The following is a 27617-nucleotide window of genomic DNA, read 5'->3' as shown; positions in this document are numbered from 1 at the left end:
TTTCTAAATAGAAACGTGGAAGATTTTTCTTCAATTTCGTATATTATTTATTGTAATATATGAAATAGTTTCAAATATATAACTAATTACAAAGCTATCTGAAACCCCGTTTGTTTATGTTTGTGCTTTTAAAGCGCGTTTCTATAGAGTAAAACAATTTTAAATCAATGGTAATTTAAATAAATAAAAATAATAAACTAAAAATTAAAATCAATGGATAAAATTTCTTTTTCGTGCAAATCCATAAAAAGTTTGATATTAAAATTATATTTGATTTTAAAATTATATTATACGATTATATTATAAAATTATATTATAATATTCTTCCGAATTTAAAAATAAATTAATGTCCATAACTTTCAAAATTAAAAATAATTAAATAAATAACAACAATTTTGCAAAAACATTAAAGAACATAAGAATATTATTCAATAAAATTTTAGGTTACTTTGAATTTTCGATTTCCTAGAAATGTACTTTTAAATCGTTACTTCTTTTGTTTAGTACTTGTGCTTTTACTTGTACTTTTTACTCGTTACTTTTTAAAATAGGAACTTTTTACTCATTACTTTTTTTAAAAATACTTGTACTTTTACTCGTTACTTTTTAAAAGTAACGTTGCCATATATGGTCAGCAATAGCCACATCAGCAAAATTAATTAAATCGTTTTTTTTTTCTAAAAAGGTATATTTTTTAGTCAAGAAAAAATTTCATAAAACTAATAGTATTACTTCAATTAATGTTTATTATAACTTTGTTAAACGTTTTAAAAGAAATCGTTCAACAAAGAGTAATAAGAGTAATTAAAGAGTCACGGCGGTAAATTTTTTTGCTATTTAATGCGCAATAAAGCGTTCGTTTTATTTGATTAACTAAACAAAACTTTTCTTATTATATTTAATCACAGCAAAGAGAAAATTGTTGTTCGTTCTTAATGAGATTAAATCATCAAAAAAGATGCGTAAAAAAATAGGTAGCTAATTAAATTTAATCTAAGTCTCTAACTTCATTATGCCTCATTTAACTAAGTAATATGCTTGTAAATGTATGGATTTGCTGCTTTCAAATGATCTTTTGTGAGTATTTGGAAAAAAGAAAATGCTTAAAAAATAAAAATAAAAAAGAACTTTTCAATATACAGTCTGTGCACATAAAATTTCTGTAATGGATTGTTTCTAAATTGACTTCTCGGAAGAGTTATTTCAACCAACGCAATTCAGACTGTTTATAATTTTTAAGAAACTTTTTATAAACGTAAAATTATCAGGAAAATTAGGATTAATGTCGTGCCCTCAATGCAATAATAGGTGCTGAAAAAGTAAAAATTATTTCAGTTGTTAAAAAATGTTGATTTTTAGCGAAATGTTTTATTTAATAGATAAGATTTTATCTATCATAGTTAGTCTACTCATGCTCTTTGCAAACAGCCGCCATTATTTTCTTTTTAGCATTTCTTATACGCATTGTAGTCAACCACACTGTTGGAAATTTCTCAAAAAAATGGTTAAATAATAATTTATTTAATTGCTATTTTACCAAATTCAAAGAAAACAGTAAAATAATTGTAAATAAGATGGTATTCAGACTTTTAACTGCGAAAAAAGCCGTTTATTAATTGTTTCCACCTAATACGGTTAAACAACCGGAATTTTATCTCACCAACCAAGCCCACATAATAAAGCTTCAGACTTTACATAATACAATTCAGACTTTTTATAATTTTTAGGAAACTTTTCATAAACATAAAATAATCAGGAAAATTAGGATTAATGTCGTGTGCTCAATGCAATAATAGGCGCTGAAAAAGTAAAAACTATTTTAATTGTTAAAAAGTTTTGATTTTTTGCGAAATGTTTTATTTAATAGACAAGATTTTATCTATCATAGTTAGTCTACTCATGCTCTTTGCAAACAGCCGCCATTATTTTTTCTTAGCATTTTTTTTACGCATTGCAAATCAACCACACTGTTAAAAATTTTTGTCCAAAAAAATGATTCAGTAATAATTTATTTAATTGTTATTTTATCATGTTCAAAGAAAACAGTAAAATAATTATAAATAAGATGGTATTCAGACTTTTAACTGTGAGAAAAGCCGTTTATTAATTGTTTCCACCTAATACGGTTAAACAACTAGAATTTTATTTCACCAAACTTACCCGCATAACAACGCTACTTAGCCTCTTGCAGCTGGGCAGATATTATAGTCGAAAGGGCTAATCTGTCAATATAATGACTGCGGTAACGGGAATTTGAGTCCCAGCGTTGACACCACAAGGTTTCCACCCTTCCCTTCAACACATGAAGAATTTTCAGCGTCCTACTATCCCCATTTGTGACCTTGAACTATTAGAATATAATACTCTCATTCACGCATAGATGGCAGCACCATAAAATTTCTTAACAAAAAAAGTATAGTATTGTTGTATGGTAGTTTAAACTGTATAGTATTATATGCAACAAACAGTATTGTTGAACAGTATAGTATTGTAGTATATTAGTTGAAAAGCATATTAGTTGAAACAAAAGAGAGGATCAGTGATAAAGTTTTGCCGATCATAATTCCGTTCCGAAAAATAAAAATAAAGAATTTTCTCTCACAATAGTTTTCTGTTTAAATGCGTTAATAAATTATTAAATTAATGGCACCTCAAAAAGTTATAATCCAGGAGTTGAGTCCTTCTAAATAATAAAATGATTAAAATAAGCGAGAAATGTTAACTGAACATTTATACAAACATAATGAATTGTTATTTTCCTCTTATATTGTTAAACTGTTAGCATATTGTTATAACAAAGCATATTATTATAATAATTGGAATTATACTGTAAGCAGCTTCTTAGGTAAAAGTTGGGTTACTGACAGGATAGCCTGATAGGTAGGACATTCGGCTCGTGTCTGTCGTGAGATCATCAGTTCAAATGCCGCCAGCCGAAGAATCCCAGTGTATAAAATGGTGACTCCTGCATGATAAATCTGTCAGGGTCACATAGTCCTCCGAGTTTCCATAACAAATCAATATCTCTATTGATATTGAATTGGAGATTGACCTTTCTCGTGTTCAATTCAAGATTACGATGTGTTTATGAATGAATGTAATATGAATGGGTTCTCCATGTGAAACAGGTTGTGACATGTATTTGATGAAAATCGTATCCTTGACCATAGATGGCGCCACTCAAAAACAAGAAGCGCAGACCTCTGCCATGAATTCGCTTGGTTTCAAATAGCAGGCTTAGTATTATTGGCAAATGGCATAAGAAACAACAACAGATTTGATTACTAATGACTTACAATCACTTTTGACGCTTGCAATAATAGTAAACAGAGGAATACAAGTGTACATATTTTGACAATATTTGATACACAATACAATAATACCATACACTTCGTTAGTTCCCAATAAAATGGAAAAGTGTTTATGATTTTTGCGATAGAGTAGTAGCTTTCCTTTTAAATAATTTCTACAAGATTTACAATTTCTATTTATAATTTTAACACATTACTTCCTCATTACTTAGAATTACAATTGCGTCAAATAAAATATGAACTCATTGATGTTTTAATCATAGCACAAAATTCTATGTTTTTTTTTTTTATAATGTAGGCAACCAAATACTCTTTGAAAATGAATTAGTCTTTTTTTACATAAAATTGCTAGGTTAAAAAGGCTTAATCAATTAAGCCTTTTTGAATTAATTGAATTGATTTTTTTTCCATCAAAATCTATAAATTAACAAAATTTAACTAGAGAAACTTATTGCCTCGTACACTTACCTTAAAGGTATTATTTTTATAAATACTTTACTATTCTGAAATTTTTTTTGGAAAGATAAATATCACTTTCGTGAGATTGAATAAGGAATTATTCAAGTAGTAGAATGCTACCAAATGAATTCAAAGCGAGTAAATATATTATTCGTATTCCAATTTCGTAATCGCAGTGAAATCTGAGTAGAATATTTATTATACACTGCAACGTGTACCAAAAAAAATTCTTTTTTTTTAAAATTTTCAAGTATTTTTCACATAAAAGATTAAAACACTCGTCTTTTTTTCACTCACTTATACAACGCATATAAAAGGAATGGTCATACCTACCAGAATATAGTAAAATTTACTAATTTCTGACTATGAAAACACCAAAAAGGACGATAATTTTTACCGAAACACTATGATAATGATATTAGTAAAATTAGCAATAAAATGTTGTTTAAATATGTATGAAAAATTTGGTAAATGTAATAAAATTAGGCATAAAAACCATTTATTTGGTTATATTTATTTTTCCGTTTAGTACTTTTTACTATATGAGTGGCAATAACAACTGGAGTTTTGAAAACCAAAATTTCTGGTGAACCGTTGCCATATGAATGGTTTAAATACCATAAATTTTGGTTTTTTCACCAGAATTGCTTTTTTTACCATACAGTACATCTATTTACCAGTTTTTTTTCTTTGCGTAGCTTTGCTTTTTGTTGCTTAGATCCTGTAAGCATTTGATGCTTAGATCCAATAGCACATAAATTAACTATAAATTTAATACGGTGCCCAATAAATCACTTAAACTAGATTCTAAGATACTATGGTTAAAACTGAATGAAAATATAAATAGATTAACCACCATTATTAAGGTTGCCACATTATCAACAGCGTAATAAACAACTCTTAAAAATTTAAACAAATTTCGTTATTTTTTCAATTTTATAATATTTCGAAATAAATTTTGTGTTTATGCGTTATCATTGCTGTTAGTTTCATCTAGTTATTAAATTCTATACTCTGTTGCATATTCAAAATATATATTATTCCTATGGAGAGAGCCTGTTTGCTTCGAGTTGTACACCAAATGGGTGCCAAGCTCTCTGCGCGAACGTACTATATCAACATTGCCTACTCCTGAAATGAGGTTGCGCGCCTTCTTTTTGTTTGCTTTCTTAAATCGTCTGAGATGAGAAAAACAAAATTTATTGAATAATCAACTAACAAGTAATAAGAAATAATTAAAATTATGTATTAAAATCATAACAAATATACATCCTCCTATTACCATTTAAAAACATTGATGAAAGAATAATAAATATTGTTTCTTGCAGACGATTTTCTTATACAGTGAAACAAAAGTAAAAATTTCTTTATCTCGCATTTAATTTGTTGAAATCATGTCAGCATAAGTCAGCAGCGCCATTTTTAGTGGTCAAATCAAATCAAATGCTTTTATAACGTCATATAGTTCTTTCTCTTTCAAGAACGAATATTCTCCTTCGTTATCGAAATAATTCGCCAAGTCTAGGATTCTAGTAAGACTTCGAAATTATAACCTTTTTTTAAATAATTCTGTGATATATAATTGTAAAAGATAACATGAATTAAATTTCTGTTTGACGTGTCTTTTAAAATCTTTTAAATTATTTTGAAAGCCTATTTGTATAATTTGATAACGAAATAAAACGAAACTATATATACTCAGTTACGGATGATTAATTAAATCATATACAGCAATGGTCTTTTCTTAACTTGCAACGCAGTATAGAGGAAAAATAGTCTCATTAAATAAATATACCACACTGTTAGATTTTTCATTCTAAAATTACAGTAAAATAAGTGGGATCATTCTGTCCACCCAATTAACCTTAAGATTTACGGTAAAGAACATTTTTACTTTCATGGTTTTTTAACCGTTTACAACTAGCATGGTTTCGAAACCATAAAAAAATTAACAGGACAAAGGAGCTAGACTTTTGGTTAGATAATGAGCACCGGACTGACGTTTTGATTATTAAGTTGTGTTTGATCAAATGAACCATGAAACGTGGTTTAATTAGTTTATCTGGTTGTTTCAGCTATCGTAAGATATCGGAAACAGTACACTTTTTTAAGTTAATCAAGTTTATTGTGCAGTTACTTATGCGCGATTGAGTGTACCGTATTTTAATAGCCCAGGGTCACAAATTAGGGAGCGCAGGATACCGAAAACTCTCCATGAGTTGTAGAGAATAAAGGAAATTTTGTGGTGTGAACCCTGAGACACGAACCCCCGATCTATTGGTCATGAGATTGACAAATTAGCCTTCTCGGCTTTAAAATGTACCGATCCGCAAGAAAGAAAGTGGCTTCATTAGATGGGCCTGGTTCGAGCTATAAAATTCTGGTTGTTTAACCATATTAAGTGACAGCATGTTATAAGTGGTTTTTCTCACTTTTAACAGTTTTAATACCGTTTATTTATGGTTATTCGGGTGTTTTGTTTGAATATAGTAAAATAAATTGTTGTTTAACCATTTTCCGAGAAATTTTAAATGGCGCATTTCAGGTGAAAAGTGCTCTATTAAATTCATGCTGAACATAAAAAAAATAATACTGCATGGCAATATTAATCTTTTCGCCTTTGATAAATAAATAAATAAACTTATGTTTTTCGCCTGATTGTGAGAGCATCATAAAATCACAACTCGAGGGACGTGCCTCATGGCAATCTTTTATGACGTTCTGGAATCTTCGTAATAAAACATTTATGGATCAAATTTTCTTTCAAACAATTCCATTTAATCTTTTTTCTTTCTAAAAATATAATTAAATTTAAGTTACAAGATCGATAACAAATCTGATCTTTATTTTCTTCGGCAACGGAAATTCGATTGAAAGAAATTTAAGTAACTTGCAATTAGATAAACTATGATCGTTTTAATATAAAAATGATTAGAACTATAGAAAGTGTTTTTTCTCATGGTAGATGTTAAACGGCATTTTATTGAGGATAAATTAATCGCACGTATTTAAATGTTTTAGTAAGTTTTATTAAATATTTAAAATTATCAGCTAATAATGTTTTTGTGTAAAACTTTTATAACAATTAAATATGAGATAGTTTAGGTATCGCGGTACTGATGATTGCACCTGTAACAGTACCAAAATGACCTTCTATCTCTGTTAACTACATTATATGTGTTTATATTACTTGTGATGCACTAGAATGCCTTATGAATTTCTTTGCTTATTTTAAAATTAAAAATTCTTATTGTAGGTGTGATGATAGTGCTTCTAATTTTATCGAAAAGGTCGCCTACCACTGTTAACTACCTTATTTGTGATATATCAGAATACCAAATAAATCTCGCTGCTTAATTTTAAAAAAAAAAAATTTATTGCGGGTGTAAGAATGGTTTACTACATTATTAGTAAATTTAAATTTTTTGTCTTACACTAGAATATCTATAGAATTTCTCTGCTTATTTTGAAAACAAGAAGTCATGTTATAGGAAAACTTCAAGTAATGAGTTTCTTTATCACACTTGTTTTTTACACTTGTAATTTTTGTACACTTGTAACTTGTACACTTGCTTTATACACTTGTAATTAACAATTTAATAAATTGTTATTTTACCATATTTAAACAAAACAATCAAATAACCGTAAGTAAGATGGCATTCAGACTGGTAACTGTGAGAAAAATTGATAATTTCTGCTTTCACGCAATACGGATAAACAACGAGAATTTAATAATGCCATTTAAGTTCATCTAATGAAATCACTTAGCTCTTTGCAACTGGGTACATTTTACAGTTGTGAGTGCTAATCTGTTAATCCAACAACTTGACGAACAGAATGGGGGCCTTCAACATAAGAAGAATTTTCCGTGTCCCGCACTCCCAATTGTGACCCTGGATTATTATAATGCGATATTCTTATTCACGCATAGATGGCAGCACCATAAAGCTGCTTGACACAAAAAAGTCTAGTATTTCAATCCAAGTTGCAAATGGTTTAAAAAAAACTTATAGTTTTGTATTCACGTTTTTTAATCATACAAATTGTAAACGGTTTCAAAATCGTTAGGTAAAAAACGTTCTTATCGTAAACGTTCTTATCGTTCTTATCAGTTTTTTTTATGGGAATTCAAGAATGAAAATTCTAACAGTGAATTCAAAAAATAAAAAATCAATTAATTTAATGAATAGAGGTTCCGTTTTATGTTTAAAATAAGTTACTTTAGTTTAACACAAAGCAAAATAATGCAAAGTTCTTTTATGCTCAGCAATAAAGTAGTTTGCTCTTTTTAGAGAAAGCTTGTAATTAGCTTAAAATACAAGATTCAAACGAGAGCAACTAATTTTATTCAAAATAAACTTTAGTCAAAAGTTTCTTTCCTGCTTTGGTGAATTTTAATTAAAACTTTCTTTAAGAAATTTAACTAATTTAAGTAATTTTAGAGTGCACTGAAAGTACTTCTCCGAAAAATCCATTAACAATGATAGTTTTAACACCTGTCGTGATTAATTTAGTCTTCTTTTAAAGTTACAGTTACTTGAGGCGTCTTTTAAAGCCACAAGAACATCACCAACAATTAATTTTTAAAAATATCTTCCTACATTTTTTTCTCTTTTCATTTTTTTAATGCAAAAGTATTCAAAATTAATTTTTAATTAAACGAAAACTACTCTTTTCTGTGAAAAATAAGAGTTAAATTGCAGTTTTTAAAAAAAAATGTTACTTGAAATTTCAATTAAAATTTTAATTTGCTTTTAAGATTTGATGAAAATTTTAAAAAAAATTATCTTCAAACTAAACTAAATACTGCATAGAAAGCTAGAATTTAGTTTCTGAAATATGTTCTATTCTAAATGAGTATAAAACTTACCTTATGGTAAAAATTGAAAAAAAAATATTTTTTTTCGTGAAATCTTGATTTTGAATTTATAAAATAACATAGGTTTTGAAATATATTTCTTTCTGCATGAATAAATAAACTTCTATTTCAGAAAAAAAAGCAATTTAATGCAATAGAAAAAATAATGGCAATAAACAAGCTCAAAAGAAATAAATTATACGTGTCACATCTGTACTTTGAAAAATTCCAGATCAAGTTTAGGTAAAAAGTACTTGCAATCTGGGTGCATCATCCGTAACATCGATTTTACCGTAAAATATATTTTTACCATAAAATCCATTTTTACAGTAAAATTTAATACCTTAATATTTATCTAATTACTGGTAATCAGCAAATTTTATAGTAAATATTACTCTAGAATTTAGTTTCTGAAATATGTTCTATTCTAAATTAGTATAAAACTTACCTTATGGTAAAAATTGAAAAAAAAATATTTTTTCGTGAAATCTTGATTTTGAATTCATAAAGTAACATAGGTTTTGAAATATATTTCTTTCTGTATGAATAAATAAACTTCTATTTCAGAAAAAAAAACAATTTAATGCAATAGAAAAAATAATGGCAATAAACAAGCTCAGAAGAAATAAATTATACGTGTCACATCTGTACTTCAAAAAATTCCAGATCAAGTTTAGGTAAAAAGTACTTACAATCTGGGTGCATCATCCGTAACATCGATTTTACCGTAAAATATATTTTTACCATAAAATCCATTTTTACAGTAAAATTTAATACCTTAATATTTATCTAATTACTGGTAATCAGCAAATTTTATAGTAAATATTACTCTAGAATTTAGTTTCTGAAATATGTTCTATTCTAAATTAGTATAAAACTTACCTTATGGTAAAAATTGAAAAAAAAATATTTTTTCGTGAAATCTTGATTTTGAATTCATAAAGTAACATAGGTTTTGAAATATATTTCTTTCTGTATGAATAAATAAACTTCTATTTCAGAAAAAAAAAACAATTTAATGCAATAGAAAAAATAATGGCAATAAACAAGCTCAGAAGAAATAAATTATACGTGTCACATCTGTACTTCAAAAAATTCCAGATCAAGTTTAGGTAAAAAGTACTTGCAATCTGGGTGCATCATCCGTAACATCGATTTTACCGTAAAATATATTTTTACCATAAAATCCATTTTTACAGTAAAATGTAATACCTTAATATTTATCTAATTACTGGTAATCAGCGAATTTTATAGTAAATATTACTCTAAAAATTATGGTATGTCAGATTTTTTGTTCCGTAAACTTTTGTAGTAATAAGTACCGGCACTGTAAGTATCGGTACTATTTATTGTAATTTAATCCTGAATTTTTTAAATTGGTGATGTCTAGTCCCATGGCAGTAACTACAGAATTGAGTTTACATGATATGATAAATAAAAGAAAATTTAAAAAATATATAACACATGAAGGGAAACACAAGAAAGTTAAAAAAATTGCAAGAATAGAATTTAACATTTAGAAGGAGGCAAACAAGAGTGTCAGGTTTAGAATAGAACAAAAATTTTCAATCATTACATTTTAGCATTAAAGCTATGAAAAAAACATGACATGCATAAATAAAGCATATACATTTGAAAGGAATAATTTTATAAACTAGGACTCTCTGCTTTCTCTTTACTATGCTTGCCAACTCAAGTAGTTTTCATCTCATTCAAAAAAAAAATCTTCTTAAGCTTCAGTATTTTCCACAAAAGCAGAGAACATTTTGCTTTTAAAATTTACAATTATTGTAGCTTTACATATGAGAACATTTTATTAATATGTTAATCGTAACGAAATAGACAATTAGCTATATCTGAGAAGTAATTATCTATAATCGAAATAAAATTAGCCTAAGGAATACAAATTGTGCAACTCAATTAGAAGAAATAAATATAACGTAATTTTGCTCATTGACGAGATTTATAACAATTCAATTAGAGAACGAATTTCATTGATCTTTTATTGATTTAATTTTTTTTTTTCAAATTTCGTTAAGAACTTAATATCTCTCTCTTTTTTCTCTCTCTCTCTCTCTCTCTCTCTCTCTTTTTCTCTCTCTTTCTTTCTCTTTCTCTCTCTCTTTCCTTCTCTCTCTCTTTCTCTCTCTCTTTCTTTCTCTTTCTGTCTCTCTCTTTCTTTCTCTCTCTCTTTCTCTATCGTTTTTTCTCTTCTTCTTTGCTACTTTCAATTGATTAGCATGAGTGCGAGCTAATAAAAATAAACACATGAAAATCTCTTGAAAATAGATTATAAGAAAAATAGAAAAATAGATTTTTTCAGAACAATAGATAAATAGTGAATATTGAAAGCGAAAAAAAATAATTGCAAAATATCACTAAAGCGCACTTATATTTGCAATAAATTCCAAAGAAATTGGAATTCCGAAACAAAATTTGCTTTAAATTCAAAGGTGGCTATTTCAGAAAATTAAATTTTAACTCCGTAGTTGCATTTCAATGTACCAATTCACCTACAAATAGACCAAACATGCTATTTTTGCTACAAGTTTAACATTTAATAGTTTATAGATTTTGTACAGAATAGCAAAATGTAACGTAAAACGAAAAAGTGAGATAAAATTCGCAAAAAGCACTTAATTGCAATAACTTTCGAACAAATTTCGATAAAAAAAACTCTTTTATTAAGTTCCTAAACATATATAACCTTTTCACCATACTAAATTTTAGATCTGTAGTTCAACCCCGTGGGCTGTAGAGCGGTTCGTATTGTATTTTTTCCAGCAATTTTAACAGTTAATTCTCGAACTAATTATGGAATGTTAATTTTTTTTACTCTAGTGCACTCTCTGTATATTTTTCAACACATCTCCGTAATTTCAGGTTTAAGTCATTACAAAATGAAACGCTAAATTGAGCATCGAAATCCTCACGATTTTTTAATAAAAAGAGAAACATATTTCAAATACAAAATAATAAAGTTATATTGAAATTAAAATATGAATATAACTTTATTAATTTATTATTAAAAATTTAAAATAATGATTTTATAAAACATACTTGAGAAGCAACGCAAAAAATGCAACAACAAGAAATATTTTAATTAAAGGCAAAATATTTTCCTTTTGATACACTGCTTATTTAGTAGAAGAATTCCAAGATCTCTATTTTTGTGTTTGGTATTCTATTTCTTAGCATCTTCTTTAATTTAGATAGTTTTAAAACATATTTAACTTAAAATAAAAAGCAATTATTTTTTTAACTTCAATATTTTTTTCGGAGAAAGTAAAATCATCACTATAAGAGGCTTTTTTTCTCTATTATGATTATTAACTCTCAATATAAAAAAAACCTCAGCATTAAATAATTTCAGTTTTAATTAATGAAGTACCATATTTCAATCTCAAAGAATGTCAATTATATAAAAAAAATTATGTACGCCCTAAATTTAGAGTAAGTATTTTTTTTTTCCTTTTAAAGGAAACATTCTACGTTTTTTTGACATCTTTAATTTCCAGTTTTTTCCAAACGATTTATCAAAAGCTTAAAAGAAAAATTTTTAAGAAAATTATTATTTTTTAAATATTAAATTGTGATTCAAAAATCATTATCAGCTGCTTAATTATTGATGGTTAAAAAAATGAACAACATCAGGAAGTATAGAAATATTACAATAAAATATTATACCGTTATAACAGCCCCTTATATTTATGTTTAAAACTATTGTAAAAAAAAGTCAAAAAGACATTAGTTTCTCTATAATTTAATAGAGAAAGAGATAAAGATTTTAACCAATCACTGGTGGGGAAGGCAGGAGGAAAAACATTGAAACCAGATAGATTGGCTTATAAAACATGGCGGTGTTTCTAAGAAATGCCTTCCAACTGCTATCTTTTTCTTCTAGGTTCCAATCCCAGTGTTAGTTGGTCGATATGAATTTTGCGTCCAGCTTGCACGCATCACAATGCTAACATAAAAAATATATCCTCAGTGGTTGGCGGATCTTGGGTTAGAATCCCCTAGGCATCAAGCTAACCGTGGGAGAGTTTCGTAGCTTTCTTCCCCTTGTAACGCAAATGCGAGTTAGTTTCATAAGTCCCTTGTCTTCTAAATTGAATTCGAAATTACAAGGTTACAGAGTTGAACAATGATAGTTGCAAACTCAGGCTGCTCAACGGCGGTTATAGAATGATATAATACAATAAAATACAATACAATGCAATGCAATGAAATAGTGATTTTTTGTGATGCGTTCTGAAAAGCAATAATTTAGCTTTTTATTAATAGTGATTCTCTAGATTTTGTATTTTCATCGCTTGAATATCAATGCGCGAGTCTTAATCTGCATATTGTTTTTATCTCACTTTTGAAAAGGATTTTAAAAATATATTTATTGAAGGTAGTCGTTAAGGAACATGCTGTACACATGATTCTTTGAAATGTTTTATTTATTTAATTTTCATAGTTTAAATTCGTAAATTTTGTTAAAATATAGAACTGTGACAATATTAAAACATAATTAAACTTACCATAAACCAGTAAAGCATGGAAGCAGTCAGTTGGAAAATAACTTTACGGAACTGACAGGACTCAAGACAGTCAAAAAAAGTTTGTATGAACAAATTTTCCATTTAAACAATTGAAATTCTTCAAGGTTGAAGCATGTTTAAAATATGTTTAGGAAGAAAAAGTCATTTAAAAATGAAACACGTAACTTTTAGACAATTAAAAGCATGTTAAAATATGCTGCCTCATTCTATTGTCAAAACTTCACTTGAGTAAAAGTTTATTAACAGATTTATTTCTTATCTCAGCTGGTTATGCTTCATCCTGTCATTGTATTATATTAGAATATTGTCCCACACGAAATTCAGTAGCGAATCCAGAAATGTAGTAAACTTTTTTACAGCTTTTAGAAGTAAATTTACTTAAAAATATTATATAAATTATATTATATAAGAATCGAAATAAATTGAGCATGTTCGTAAGGATATGTTTTCATTTCTCACATTAAGAAGAAGTTATTCCTTGATAGAAGTTATACCTCAATTGTACCATTTTTCAAATTTAAGTTTTTATCTGTCACAAATCCAACCCCAGTGTTGACGTAAAATATCCTCAGTGATTGACGGATCATGAGTTAGACTCCCCTTCCCGTCAGGCTAACCAAGGGAGGTTTTCTCTTCATGTAGATCAAATGCGGGTTAGTTCCCTCAAAAAATCCTCCACGAAAGGCTAGTTCTCGGTTGGTAGGGCCCATGTACAAGAAGTCATGGGCTCGATCCCCGCCGACCGAAGACTGCGTGCAGTAAATGGTGACTGATGCACGTTAAATCTGAATAGTCACAAATACCTCCATGATTCCATAACAACTCATACCTCTGGGGGTACCAGGAGTTTCCTTTTCTTCGGGGTAGGATTCAAAACTACAAGGCTACGGAGTCGAACATTAGTAGCCGTAAACCCAAAATTGGGTCGGCTGTTCAACGACGGTTATAAAATAAAATAAAATATTTGATCCAAGAATTCCCTTGTCTTCTGGGTTGAGTTCAAAATTATTAATCTACAGAGTAGAACATTGATAGTCATATACGCAGAATTGGGTCGACTGTTCAACCCAAGGGTATGAAGTAAAATAAAAATCACTGACATCTGAAATATTTTAATAGTAAAATGCAATCATTTAGCTACTTATATTATTTTTTGCTAATAATATTTGCTTAGTATATATTGAAAATTGCTTTCGAAAGATCGCCAATATATCCAAATAATTTTTATTAACATGTTTTTTAGATGGCACACTAAAATGTAATTTGCTTCATATATTTTCTAACAAATATATTTTGGCCAATTATTTAATACGGATCAAGCAATTAGTTTAATATATTTTTCCTCTCAGCGAATTTTTGTTAACTGTTAGATTAGTATATCTATTTTTAAGGCATTTCAACTTTTATTCCACGTCGATAAATTTGTTTTCTGCCTTCTGTCTTTCATCTCAAACTCATTTTCAATTGCATTCTTACTTTTTAGCCACATAGTGATGCATTAGAAAGAATAATTTTTATCTTGCGATAATTGTTCTTCATTTTGAAATATCGCATTTACCATAGCAAAGGAATGTGACCTGAAGTGAATCTTTACGTTATATATATATATATATATATATATATATATATATATATATATATATATATATATATATATATATATATATATATATATATATATATATATATATATATATATATATATATATATATATATATATATATATATATATATATATATATGTATATGAGTAGTTGTAATGAGGTGCGCTATAGAGAGCACAAAGTGCATAAATATGGGGAAGTACACTTTCTATACATATATATATATATATTAAAATAAAAGGATATAAATAATAAAAATATAATAGATACATAAAGATCTGATAAAGTCATATGAAGTTGAAAGTTATGAGTAGTTGTAGTTGAGAGCCTCAGGTGTGCAAGATGAAATAAAATGGATTTCCAAATCTTAGGAAGGAATCGGATATAAAAAAGATCATTAACTAAATAGTCAGAATTTTTTAAAACATAAAATGATTCCCAGAGATCCAAGTCAATGGCTGAAGAGCAGTGTTGAATGATTTTATTTGAAGAAAACTGAAACCTTATGATTAGTATTCTATCTATATAGGGTGATGGAAGATCGTTTAATATCCAGTGTTTGAACGTATTTTTAATATTCCTTAATTCGAATTTTAAAGGTGCGTTCAGTTTGTCTTTTATAAGCAACATCATAACGAATGGAAATTTGGATACTGCCTCAGCTGTTATTATCAGTAATATGATTTTAAAGACTGAAGAATTAAGTTGTTTTCACAGTAGAGAAAACTACTTTAAACTCAAAGTTTCTCAATTGGTTATCAATTTGAAGATACTAAGATAAGAGTTTATCTGATAACGATGAGATAAAGACTTTCATAGGAGGAAATATCGATAAGATAACAAGATAAATAAATACTATGATAAAATAATAGGATAATTAAAGGCTTTAATAAGATAATAAGATAAATGATTCTCTGATTATAATAAGATAAAGACTATGATAAGATAAAACTTTCTCCAAACTTTGTCTAGAAGGTCATCCAAGTCCCCTGTATATTTTTATAACAGATATTTGGGTTGAATATCTAATGAATAAGATAAAAAAGCACTCTGGCGTAATAAAAAAAAAAACAATCGAATTATTATATTTCGAGTTAAGGGACATTTAGAATTATAAAATCATAGATATAGTCATTAATATTGCAAATAAAATCCAAACTCAACAGCGATAACCTCAAGCAAAGGCTCTAATTTTAATGTGAGATCATTTTTTATTCCTTGTGCACTTGTTTTTTATTCCCTGTCTCTTACAAAAAGTTTGAGTCAAGATATTTTACTTCTTGTTTACAAACTATTTTCCATTCAAAAATTTGTTTAGTTTGGGAAATAAATGAAAATCTCTTTACAGATCAAAAGTTAAAACGAAAAGAAGTTGCTCTGACTAGACACCTAAAGATGCATCTTTCCTGAAACGAAAGACATTTTTGGTAGAAAAAAAGGTTACAAATGATGACGATCCCATAAAAGATTAGTTATCCTAGTTTAAGACTTTTAATGACAGAAGAATAAAACTTTGGGAATGAAAAATTATTCCCACTTTACTATAAAAACTTTGACAGCTATTAGCTGACTGTTAGTGACTGATATATATATAATCATATAGTGACTCTGATATAAATAATATCATTCAATTATTTATATTCTTAAAAATAGCATAACTATAACTCGATGGGATGATCATCATGAATTTTACTATAATGCACGAAATGCTTAATTATTTTACAAATTGAATTCACCCAATTTCAACCAATGAAATTGCGTCAAATAGTTTTTAGTGACACAACCTTCCAGCAAACGCGCTTATGTGAGAAATACATCAGGAATGAATTACGTTTTGCAATTTTAATCCTGAAGCCTTTCCTAAATATAAAATTTTAAAATTAGTTGTCATTAATAACTTTTAGTAAATTACATTATCATACTATTATTTATATTCTTAAAAATATATCCCAGAAAAAAGCAAAACTATATCTCGTTGACATGATCATCATGAAATTTACAGTAATGCACGAAATGCTTAATTATTTAATAAACTTAATTCACCCAATAAAATTGCGTCAAATAGTTTTTAGCAACTTAACTTTGCAGCAAATGCCCTTGTGGGGAGAAATACACTAGAAATGAATCACATTCTGTATTTTTAATTCTGACCTGATGCGTTTCTTAAATTTATTTTTAAATTAATCGTAATTACTAAATCTTAGTAAATTACAATATCATACTATTATTTATATTTTTAAAAATGTATGTTTAAAAATAGCATAACTGTTACTAATTGGGATTAGAAGCGTGACAATCGGAAAATTAATCAATATATATATATATATATATATATATATATATATATATATATATATATATATATATATATATATATATATATATATATATATATATATATATATATATATATATATGTTGCAATTAAAGTATGAAATCCTTTATTTTATAGAATGCCTAGTTATTCCATGAAATAACTGATCGTGTCCGTTAAAGTGTAAAACTCTCTTGTATTTTATGATTTAACTAGTTATTTCATAGAATAACGATCTGCAGCCCGTTAAAGTGCAAAATACCGGTCGGTTGCTACAGCTCAAAGTTTAGGTGCTGGTCAGGGATTTAAAAAATGTTCGTGTAAAACCCAGTGTGTCAACAAAAAATGTTTTTGCTTTAGAAATAATGTTCTTTGTAATTCCAAGTGTCATTTTAGTAATCCTTGTTGTAACAAATGATTTTATGGTACGTTTCCATAAATACCATTTATACGCTGCATAAATTAGATAAATTGCTTCTTTTTCATTTTAATTGTCTATCATTAGTTTATTTTTAGAATACCTAGTTATTTTATTCTCTCTCTCTCTCTCTCTCTCTCTCTCTCTCTCTCTCTATATATATATATATATATATATATATATATATATATATATATATATATATATATATATATATATATATATATATATATATTTATACGTGAAACCTCCTGTTATGGACACTCCTGCAAAACGGACGCCTCTCAATACGGACATATTTTTAATTCCCCGGGAATCTTCTATGAATAAACCATTAGGTACATTCTCCGCAAAGCGGACACTCCCGTAACCGGACGCGGACAGTCATTTTGGTCCTGAAACGTTGTTTTTTATCTCGACAAACCGGACACTACTTTTTCTAACTAAATTGGAAGATAAAAAAATGCAACTTTTCACCATTTTTAAAGCATGTAAATAAAACTTTTTGCCTTATCCATAACTAAAAATATTGTTAAGCTATTTCACCACAGAAAAATCAATCTTTCTCCTGTCACCTTGCCTTATCTTTGTAAAGAAAGGAGAGAAAATGGTAGTGCACTCCTGAAATAATTCTGACATGGGCATCTTTTGATCTTTTTATCTGGACCACACAGGTTATGAGAACACTCAAGTTGAAATGACTTCTCTCAATGCTTCTTCCGCTTTGAAAATTTCTTTAATTTTCTTATCAATTTGAAGACTGTATTTAACACAACTGGGGTATAAAAAAAAGAGAACAGAAGTATAATCTTTGAGGTGTTTATATAAATGAAACATTTATTCAGACACTGGATAGCTGATCAATTGTGAATAATCATCTCCATAGGTCCTCATGACTTACAGGTATGCATTACTTTTTTTTCTGTGAATCATGGGAGGTTTATTTTCCAAGAAGGTATTAACCATGTTCCCTATCAAATGATAAGTAGGTGTAAGGGGATGTGAACCTAATAATTAAAACGGACTGAGGACAGTATGCTCCTATTTGGTATTATATGTCTAACTTGAGTATCTATGCTAATAGCAAAATTATATTTATTTATCTGTAGCTGCATCTAGAATTATGTATTCATATCAAACTTCTTTATAAATTCTTTTTTATCTTTCTTATTGTTTAAATAAATATTCTTGCAGATATTTACAGTATCCTTGTAGATATTATTTAATTATTTCTGCATCTTTGAGAATATTCTAAAAACAATTTACGGTGTTAAATTTCGTTATTAGGGTACCCCTCCCGTAAACGGACAACTCTCATAAACGGACAAATTTTTTGGTCCCATTAATGTCCGCTTAACGGAGGTTTCACTATATATATATATATATATATATATATATATATATATATATATATATATATATATATATATATATATATATATATATATATATATATATATACGATTATATCCGCAAAACAGAGTGCTTTTTGCTGATATAATCGTGTGGGCTGAAGAAAAGATTATATCTTTTTTCCGGTTTTTTAATTAACCTTTCATTTCTTTTTTTTTTTTTAATTAACTGTTGTTTGTTATTTTTTTACTTATTATTTCCCTCCCCCTTTTTTTTTCTTATGTCTATAATTTTTCTTTGTTTTATTCTTCATTTTGAACTTATCTAATGAGTTCTGTTTACTTACAGCTTAAGCGCAATAAATGAAACTTATTGTTTTTCTTAACTTTCCTCGTGTTTTCTTGTATTTATTTATTTATTATATATATATATATATATATATATATATATATATATATATATATATATATATATATATATATATATCAATTAATTCTGTATAGTCTTAAGAATATTAAAAAGCAAAAGCACTCCTTTCATAAATTCTTATAGCTGCTACCATTCGGAACAGAAAACGAAATGATAAGACGAACGAAACTGACAGATTTTGTAAAAGAACACAATATTTGTCTAACGTAGAAAAAAGAGAAGAGTCCTTGAAGTTTGAATTTAAAACGCAGATTTCAATAAAATGAAAATAAAAATTACATTTTATGATAGCACAATGGAAAGCCTTCCCGTGACAGTAACTAATGATGTGACAGCTATTCTCCAATATTATATTTTCTGTAACAAGACAGTAAGAACAGCAGGTGGTAAGAGACTATATTTACTAAAATCACAATCACATCCACACGAGCTCGCTCATCTACTTCGAGACTAACGTTTCTGTCAGGTAAGCAAGCGATTCTTTCCTTTTCCTCCCTTAAGATGCATATTAACCAAACGGTTATTACTTTGGCTATTTCTAAAAGAGATGCCGAATCAGATGCAGAGTATGAGAAAGCAATGCAAGAAATAGATGATCGGAAATCTACGTGTAAAGGTTTAGAGTACGCTGGCCATGTCACGGGTCTCGTAACGGACCTAATAGGCGATATCCCCGAAATTCCTCTAGTCACTGATGTCCTAAAAATAGCAACTTCCGGCATAGCCGCGGTCGCTCACGTTGCCGAATTCGGAATGAACATAGCTGCGACAGCCTTGGAGTGTGATGACGTGAATTTCGATGAAATTAAATTGATCATGGAGAAAAGATTTAATGAAGTTGATAGGAAACTCGACAAGCTAACTCAGGCAATGGAAAAAGTTACCGAAATCGTAACTAAAACTTTAGATGCTGTTGAAAAAACTCGAACAGAAATGAATTGGGGATTTAAACAGGTACTGGCCACCTTAAAAAATATGGAAATACAGTCAATTCTCAGTAGAATCAATAAGTTTTCTCGATATTTCGAAAGAAAGAGCAACGAATTAAGCAAACTCCCCGCGGATGAGTTCGTTTTTCAACTAAAAGAAGAAAATGGAATTCTAGATTATTTAAATAAAGCCCAAATGCCAGAAGGTTTGCATTCTGATTTGTTTGAACTCATGGATAAAAGTACTAAATTTTCGATTCCTGAAAACACTGAGGATACCAAAGCTTTCCAAGCTCTATACGCTCTATTTTATGGGACACAAACATATGCATCTGTAATGTTCTTCCTCTTGAAGCAACATTCTTATCTAGCTGATTATTATTATCAAAGTGGCGAAGACGTAAACTTCAATGAGCAATTCGATCATTTAAAGAAAGTCTTTCATGGTTTTAAGACAGCACTCACTGGAAGCAATGGTTTAATTAATGAAGTGATAAAAACATTGGAAGACGTCAAAGAACTAGAGTTCATCAAAAATGTTAAAAATGATTTATATGCAGACATTTGTATGAGAGAAGATTCATTAAAAGATGTCAAAACTGTGATCACAGAAATGGAAATAGATGTCATTGTTGATGTTCCGCAACACATCGATAACATCAACTTTAAAGAACCTATTGTTGTTTCTAACTATGGAGATTGGGATGATAAATCTAAGGTAAGGTACGCAGTGCAACTGAGGGAAAATGGAACGTACTCTAAATTTAGTGAATGGACGGAACCATTAAAAATAGAAGGTAAAGCAAACCCAGTTCTCCAAGTGCCCAGAGATGAAAATAGAAGAGAGAGGCTCGTTTTTCGAAAATTCAATGAAGAGAAACCACAATTAGTTGGCATTTTGACAAAATCTCAGGTGGAGTTTCGAGATATTAATCGAGATCTTTACAATGCTGCAAGAAGTAAGGACCAGAATAGGACATTAGAGTATATTCCTACACTTCTGGAGGCCGGAGCTAACGTCCATGCTACTTTTGAAATGAGAAGAACTGTCATGCACGCTGCAGCTGAAAGTGGAAATGTTAAAATTGCTTTGAGATACCTTTTAGAAGAAGTACCTGTAGACTCCCGAGATGAAAAGGGATTTACACCGATGCATATAGCTGTCGATACTAAAAATGCCGGTTTTGTGAACTTCTTAATCACCCATAATGCAAACGTAAATGCCCAGACTAATTTAAATAAATTAACACCATTGCACTTGGCAGCTAAGAAAGGATATTCTAATGTGATTAAAAATTTACTTGCTAGCAATGAAATTAAAATCAATCAAAGAGAAAAATCAGGGTACACACCTTTGCATTATGCTGTTCGTGGTACTGTAAAAGCAATCAAAGCATTGCTTTCTAAGAAACACATTTTAGTAAATGCTAAGTCAGACTTTGGTCTGACTCCTTTTCACTTGGCTGTTATGAAAGGTGATCGAGAAATATGTGATGCTTTACTAAGCAGTGGTAAAGTAGAAGTCAATGCTGGAAATAAAAATAACATGACGCCACTTCATTTTGCAGCCATGGCGGGAAATGTAGACATGATTCAGTACCTTCTCTCAGGAAAAAAGGAAGTTGAAGATGTAAATATTAATGCTGTAACATCTGACAATAATTGGACACCGCTTGAGATGGCTATTTATTTTGAGAAAACAGATGCCGCTCTTGAATTACTTAAGAACCCCAAAGTTGATACCAGTATAAATTCCAAAGAATATATCACACCATTGCATCTTTCAGTTGCCACTGGACAAGCACCCATTTTTGATGAATTATTAAAAAAAGAATCGAGGAGAAAACGAAGCATGGAGCCTGAAATCGAAGCAAAAACAAAAGAGGGTTACACTGCCCTTCATCTGGCTGCCTTACGAGATGATACAAGTTATTCTAAGGAATTGCTTAGTAAAGGAGCAAATAAAAATGCAACATCCAATGATGCTTCCACTCCTTTGCACTTAGCTGCAAAATCAGATAAGCACTCCGAAATTATGTTTTTATTACAAAATGGAGCAAACATGAGATTGTATAATAACGATAACTATTTGGCTATTCACTACGCTATAAAAAACGTTAACTCAGAAGCTGTAAGAGAGTTTAGAAGACAAGAAAAAAGTATCATACAAAGCTCAAATGATGATGGTCTGTCAGTTATGAGCTATGCTATGGATTTTATAAAGCTCAGCTTTTATCATTATTACAGATACAGAGATTTGGCTGAGTATCGAAAATATAAAGATTTACAACCTAAACAAGTATTTGAAAAACTAGGTTACTATGACTTAATAAGAGCATTGCTTGATGACAATCCAGAAGAGCATGACTTGAAATGCTCTATCCTGTTTGCTAATGCTTTTGCACTTTTATGCATCAAAAATGAATTAAAATCTGAAAAACCGCCGTGTCCCAACATGACACTAGAAGCGCTTTCTCCTCAAAATTTGCGTAACAATTTTAAAAGGCAAATCGAAACTGCGGATTATTTTTTGGAAAACCCACATGGCGACAGTTACTCTTTTTCACATGCTAAGAGCTCCCCTACTCAACATATTGATCTAAACGGCTCTTTACTGTTGCTGGATCTTCTATTTAGGAAAATGACCAATGAGAAGTTAAGATCTAATAATGTCAACCAATCATCTCACTCAATAGATCCACGAGCCTTAGCACTGGAAATAACAGATAGTTTCAGCAAATACATCAATGCTGTGAGCGTCGGCAGTGCGGATGAAGTGATAGACTTTGCAAAATTACACTCAGATTTATTCAAAGCTATTAAAGTTGGAAAATATAACAAGATTGGCAATATTCTAAGATCGCATGCAAAGGGTTTAGTAGATCCTACTGATGAAGATTTTTACTTGTCCGTGATACTTCCGAGCGATTTCAATGAAGCTGAGCAATCTAAAAAAGAATATTTTAAATCATTTGCCGAATCATGTGGTGTAGGACCCATTAATTTTAATTTGTTTCCCTGATATTGTATTGGAAGGGTTAGAATATGATTTACTTTAAATCTAATTTACTTTCCATTTCACCGTGATTTTCTTTTTTCAAAAAAAATTAATAATAACACTGGGGAACAAATTTTTTAATTTCTGTTGCATGATATTCCTTAATTAATCAAGTATTTGCATAAATGCAACAGAAATTTGCTCCCAGTGTAATCGATTCTGCTGCACGTTAGTGATTTCACACACGGGAGGCATTTTAAGGTTTACTGGTGATGGTAAAGTTTTATACTATTTGTCAAATTTTCACGTTTGCACTCACATTCAAATACAACTGAGCAGTGAACTCTGTAGGACATTGTAAAATTTTAACTTTTCACTGACCATAGCTAAAATACTAAAGAAAAACAATTAACCAATTAAAATATGCATTGTAATTGGTCCTGAGGTTACTATTGTAGAAATATATTGTATTGTAAAAATATTTTTTTAAAGTATAAGAACAATTCCAGCAAAATTGCAAAAATTAGCATTTGTAAACAGTTCTTATGTAAATACTTTTTTTTCCAATGCTCACCTGGAGAAAGACCTTCTTCACACAGTCATCTGAAGGGCATATTTGTTGGCCACTGTTTCAGGGGCACCATATTAGTTGAATCACCGTTGCTCCCACAGTAAGGACAAGATAGCACAGAGAAGAAAGGAACATCCATGCCTTGCCCGGGATTCGAAACCAGAAACTTTCTGATGTAAGATCCTACACAAGTTCTTCTGACTCTACACAAGCAGATTTATTTACTTTCTGTAAATACTAAAAGTTTAAATTCATAGGCTACTTTGAAGCATCAACTTGCATCAATTATTATTATTATGCAAATAGGGTTATTTTTGGTACATCGCTTCAATCTACCAAGCTACTCAACTCCTTCACTTTTAATCTTCAAAATTTACCTAATGCTCATCATAAGTGTGAATTAGAATAAAGTATCGGGTGGATCCTAGAATAGTTCACCCCGTGTAGTCCACCCACCATTTTTTTTTTTAAATCTCGACAAGCAAGTTTTTGAAATCCCACCAAATTAGATTACAGAAAGATATTTCGGAGAGATTATTTTGAACGTTCGATCACACCACCGAAATTCTTAAACCTAATTGGTTATTTGATATGTATACCTACGCGAAAGTTGGATTTCGTTAGAAAAAAAGTAAAAGGGTTTATTTTTTTTTGCCATTTAGGCTTTCGATCTCTTGCTGTTAGAATCATCGCTATTATTTAAATTATCGTTATTATTATTAAATAATCGTTATTATTAAATTACCGTTATTATTATTAAATCGTCGTAATAATTTAAATTGTTCTTTTTTAATAATCAAGAAGCAACGTTTATATAACGTTGAATAATTGCCAACTTGGCGAGATTTCAAAAAGTCGCCAACAGGTGGGAAGTTCTAGGATTTTACCGAAAGAATCTAATGGAGGTATTGACATGCAAGTTCGCGTATTTCTGTCGCATAACCTATAAAAAGTACAGTATTTTTCTTCGAAGTTTCTTAACCTTACAGTATTTTTACATGTAACGTAACATTGTTAAAAAATCAGGAGAATTTAGGTTTGCATCAACTACTTTTTGTTTAGAATTTTTTTCAAATTTATCTGCAAAATTTAATGTGTTCGTAAAAAAACCAATGTGTAAATTACCTATTGCAATGCGTATTCTTTTGAGCAATTTCATTTACACTTATAGTAAAAGATAAAAAAAAGTATTATGTAAATAAAAGTATTATGTTGGCATAAGTATTGTAATGAAAAAATTATCACGTTCAGATTATGGAAAAAATAGTATTATGTTGCTTATAAAATATTGTAAATCTTATTCATGCCATGCTTTCGAAACGTCATAGTTTTTAAAACTTTCTGGTTGGAAACTATTTGTTACAACTATAGACAAATGACCTTGGATAAATGCTGAAATTATTTTTAAAATTCTAAACTAATTAAAAGTAAATTATAAAAAAATTTATCTTTAATTTCCAAACATTTTACTGAAGTTAAGAATTATGATTAATTTATTGTATTTTTAATAAAAGAGCATCTAAATAATGGGAATATAAAAATAGTATTTTTGTAACAACTGTTTCACCATTTATTTTCATAAAGAATTTTCAAGCATAATAAAACCGTATAATAAAGCTATTGACATAATTCATTATTTTCACATTCTAAATTATTTATGTAACAGCATTCTATTAAACATTAATAATTTTTAAGCATCTAATATCAACGCAATCAGATTTATAAACATAAATGTTTTTTCATGCTATCTATGAAAGATCAAAATAGTTTCTTATCTATAAAAGAATAAAATTTATTGTCTAAATTCTAATGATCCTATTATAACTTATAAAATGTATACAATATATCAATAATATATTTTAATAATTATTTAGGATGATTGAAATAAAGTTTGCCTCAACTTCAAATATAATTATTGATTTTATATTTCCATATTTTGGTTTATTATTATCATTAATAAATACGTATATTGTAGTATGCAATTGCATTATATCTTTTATTATATATGTATGAAACATCAGTAAATATTTAATTGTTAAATTTATTATATAAAACAAGAACTGTACTGTTGCATAACTGTACTATTCATAATTGTACTATTCCAGAATATTAAACCATACAATTAAAAATATATATTTTGTACTTTATGTATGCAATTATTTCAAAGATAATTACTATTTATTTTCTATATTTATTTTCCATATTTATTTTCTATATTTAATATTTTCTCAGAACTTTAATTTGTGTTAAATATTTCAAATCTATGTAACTGATGAAAAGTGAAAAATTGAAATGTGAAAAATGAAAAATTGAAATGTGAAAAGTTGAAAATAAAATACTAAATTAAAGTAAAAAATATTTTATTGAACTTCATTTTTCATTAATTAAATCAAGAAATGTCTTTATTTTTAGTTTTTAAATTCATAAATTCATTTTGAAACTTAAATGTATGCCAATTTAGAGTTTTTCTGCAACGCTTTTTAATTTATAATTATTGTAACTGTTTAAAATAATTGAGGATTTTCAGTTTTTTATGTGAATATAATTAATCTAATTTATGATTATTCTCGAAGCAAATTTAATTTTAAAGATACGTTAACTTTATTAACTGAGTAACATTAATCAAATTACAGAAATTAGTTTTCAATTTTTATGTTAATTTTCAAATTTTCAATAATTTAGTCTTTTATTCTTTGGCTGTGAAATTAAATACAATAAAACAACTCAATTCATTTTAATTTAAAATAAAATTGGTTGTTTTTTTATTTTAACCCATACTAACACATATTATAGTGTTAAAACATATTTCACTGTACAGTGTGTCAAAAAAATACAGACCACAATAAATCACTTTTGATCTAATGATCGAATCTTTACGTCCTAGAACTCAATCTTAATGTTTCGAGTGAGTAACCTCAAATATGCTAATTAATTAGTGCAGACGATATTTTAAGTTACGGAATCAAACACAAAAACGTACTTTCTCTGAATAAACATACCTTTGGATTCGGGTTTCTGACTCCAAAAATAAAGGGAGTAATCGCAATCTGGGAAACATGATCCCCATAGTTTTTTTTTTTTCATGAGAGCGATGTTAAGTTTGGATCCATTAAAGTTAATTTTACTTTTGGCGTATTTTGTTGTATCTCGAGAACTTTTTTATTCGAATTGGAAAAAAATTTCATACATTTATAAAATTCGTTTGTCCAAAGATAATTCCATGCGAAAATAACTTTTAATAAATATTTATTATTTTATTTAATAATAGTCGAAAAATATACACTATATCATATTACACCATAGTGTAAAATATAAATTTTTACATCATTTTAAAGTATGTAATTTTACACATCAAAATGCAAAATCTGACTGATATAGGGTGAATAGTTCCTGAGAAATCAAATTTTAACTATACGACTTTTTTATTTATTAGGGAACAGAGCCCCTGTTCCTTGCCGACCACCATACTGCTTGATTGTTACTGCACACTGAACAGTGTATTATCTTCAAAAGTTGAAATTATTCTCTTGGTGTTGTTGTTGTCGGGGGCCATTTAAGCAAGGGGAGCGATCGTTCTTGTTTTCCAGTGGCGCCATCTATTGCCAGGAATTCAACTTCTGCCACACCCGTTTACAGGGTGAACGCATTCATGCATCCATTTATTCATCTACTGTTCGTATTTTTGACCTGAACTAGAGAACGATCAATCTCCAATTTAGTACCCACAGAGGAATCATTTGATATAGGAATATGGATGACTTTGTGACCCGATAGATTTAACGTGCACCAGACACCATTTACTACACGAGACGTCTTCGATCA

The 27617-nt window shown here is 28.7% G+C and overlaps 1 protein-coding gene and 1 long non-coding RNA gene across 5 annotated transcripts in view; one reads left to right on the top strand and one right to left on the bottom strand.

The window, feature by feature from the left end:
• The window catches only part of LOC139426437 (uncharacterized), a 55694-nt gene extending 42291 nt beyond the window's left edge, over positions 1-13403 (bottom strand). For 3 of the 4 annotated variants that reach the window (XR_015433765.1, XR_015433763.1, XR_015433764.1), the window contains exon 1: positions 13158-13403. This is a non-coding gene — a long non-coding RNA (uncharacterized LOC139426437). Of the gene's footprint in view, positions 1-10697; positions 10880-13157 lie in introns of those variants that run through there. The other variant, XR_011637690.2, reaches the window with a different exon arrangement.
• Positions 13404-19690: 6287 nt separating this feature from the next.
• LOC107444596 (delta-latroinsectotoxin-Lt1a) lies at positions 19691-26545 on the top strand. The gene has a single exon (XM_071185820.2). It carries the CDS (start codon positions 19799-19801, stop codon positions 23246-23248), a length of 3450 nt encoding a protein of 1149 aa, XP_071041921.2. The 5' UTR covers positions 19691-19798; the 3' UTR covers positions 23249-26545.
• Positions 26546-27617: the final 1072 nt, after the last annotated feature.

The sequence above is a fragment of the Parasteatoda tepidariorum genome, chromosome 5, assembly GCF_982258835.1.
Source record: "Parasteatoda tepidariorum strain Cologne lab strain chromosome 5, Ptep-v5.0, whole genome shotgun sequence".
Taxonomy (NCBI): domain Eukaryota; kingdom Metazoa; phylum Arthropoda; class Arachnida; order Araneae; family Theridiidae; genus Parasteatoda; species Parasteatoda tepidariorum.
Note: the sequence above shows the minus strand (reverse complement) of the source record. Positions and strands in the feature narration are given on the sequence as shown.